Source organism: Tamandua tetradactyla, chromosome 5 (assembly GCF_023851605.1).
Source record: "Tamandua tetradactyla isolate mTamTet1 chromosome 5, mTamTet1.pri, whole genome shotgun sequence".
NCBI lineage: Eukaryota > Metazoa > Chordata > Mammalia > Pilosa > Myrmecophagidae > Tamandua > Tamandua tetradactyla.
This window is the reverse complement of record NC_135331.1, coordinates 82,607,418-82,609,581: the sequence shown is the minus strand read 5'-3', so window position 1 is coordinate 82,609,581 and position 2,164 is coordinate 82,607,418. Positions and strand designations below refer to the sequence as shown.

General features: G+C 44.8%; 1 protein-coding gene across 1 annotated transcript; it reads right to left on the bottom strand.

Moving 5' to 3' along the window:
- Nucleotides 1-923: 923 nt before the first annotated feature.
- LOC143683151 (olfactory receptor 2G3-like) lies at nucleotides 924-1,865 on the bottom strand. The gene has a single exon (XM_077159385.1). The coding sequence runs from the start codon at nucleotides 1,863-1,865 to the stop codon at nucleotides 924-926; it is 942 nt and encodes a 313-aa protein (XP_077015500.1).
- Nucleotides 1,866-2,164: the final 299 nt, after the last annotated feature.

Below are 2,164 nucleotides of genomic sequence, written 5' to 3'. Positions count from 1 at the left end.
TGCACAGAGGTTTCAACAACAACAACAAAATACTTCAGAAAGACAAAACACTAAACATTTCATAGCTCTGTATCTTATATGCCACATTTCATTACTAAAAATATTAAAATCTGCAGACACACACCCTGAATGAATTAGACTCAAACTCTTTATCAAATTTTCACCTGGGAGCAACTGAAGTCCTACAATCTGTCTTCTGGGAGAAATCACTTATCGATTGAACCCAAATCACTGGAACTCAAAATCCATCACTGATGCCACCACTAGGAAACCAGTAAGAAATGCATGATCAAAATCACAACCAAAGGCAACTTTGCAAAGAATCAGATGTAGAATATATGAAACAAAAAGCCTGATCCAAAAGACTTGCTAGAGTAGCCAAAGGAAAATGAATGGCAGAAGCTCATCTCTTCTGCCAAACTGCAGAAGAGATGAGCTTTCAGTCCACATCTTTTTGTTGATCCAAAGGTAGATCCAAATGAGCAATATCTCAGCAGAACTCCTAGAATAAAGTGTGAAAGAACAACCCCAAGGCATCTAGTTTATTATTAGCAAATGGTTTCCTTCTGTACAAGGCAGAAGAATGAATAGCTTGATTTCAGCTAACAAGGTAAAGCCAAGAGAAAGATCAAAGGAGGAAAAAAAATAACTACAGAGGTTCTGGGAACAGTAAGTCTAGTTTGTGCTTTATTGGATAAACTGATTCACTGGTAGAAAACACAGATATCAGCTTATGCATAAGTACATTAAGTAGAGGGAATGAAGAAAGCAATTTTAATTGCTTATGGATTTTCCAGAGAGCCTTTTGGGTTTACTTTTGCAGCCCATCTGTCAGGTTGTATCTTGGACTTGCCTCCCAGCATCTTTGCTTTAATACCTCCTCCTTGGTAGTCCAGATCTGCACCGTTCCTCACCGGAATTTTTCACGCTACTATGTGCTGGTCTTTTTGTACCAGCCTCTTCAAAGCTCCCTTTACATCTTTGTTTCTCAGCGTGTAAATGAGGGGGTTGAGGGTGGGAGTTACTACGGTATACAAAAGGGTTATGAACTTGCCCCGACTGTGGGCATAGGAGCTGTTGGGCTGGATATAGACAGCTGTGATGGTCCCGTAGAAGAGGGACACCACTAACAGGTGGGACCCACACGTCCCCAGGGCTTTACGCCAGGCTTGGGCAGACCTGATCCGCATCACTGCATGGGTGATGAACCCATAGGAGACCAGGATGAGAGCCAGGGGGAGAAGGAGCAGGACCAAGGACGCCATGAAGAGCTGGACCTCATTGGCATGGATGTCTACACAGGCCAACTTGATCATGGCAGGCACTTCACAGATGAAGTGGTAAATTCTGCGGTTCCCACAGAGGGGTAGCTGGAGGGTGATGGTGCCCTGTATGAGGGTGTTGCCCACTCCGCTCAACCATGCCGCTCCTGCGAGGGACTGGCAGAGCCGTGGATGCATAACCGTGGCATAATGGAGTGGTCGGCACACAGCGGCATAACGATCGAATGCCATGATGGCCAGGAGGACACACTCAGTGGATCCGAGGCCCAGAGACACATAGAGTTGAATGGCACAGCCGAGAGGAGTAATTGTTTTGGCTGGACCGTGGAGGTTCCACAGCAGCTGGGGAACGATGCTGGTAGTAAAGCAGAGGTCAACAAAGGAGAGATTGGTGAGAAAGTAATACATGGGCGTGTGGAGCATGGGATCCAGGCAGGAGACCAGGATGATGGCTGTGTTGCCCACCAGAGTCAGGAAGTAGGAAATTAGCACAGCCACAAAGAGGATCTTCTCAAGCTGTGGTTGGTCAGAGAAGCCCACCAGTATGAAATTGCCTCCCAAACTCTCATTAATCCCCTTCATCACCCTACTCAGGAAAAGGAAAGAGACACATATTAAAATGCAGCTGTTGGATAGTGAGAGGCAATTCAAACCAGAAATAAATGTGAGAGAAATTGACCCTGAGTGTGGGGACTGTGGGTATGCATAAGGAGAGGACAGAGAAAGAGAGAGAAGGCAACAAGATAGAGACAGACATAGAAAGAAAGAGAAATCTGCAGGTCTCCAGGAGAAAATAAAAGTGTGAGCAATGAGAACATTTAAAAGATATAAAGTCATAAAGTAGAGTGTACATGAACTGATTAATAACCAAAGATCTTTCA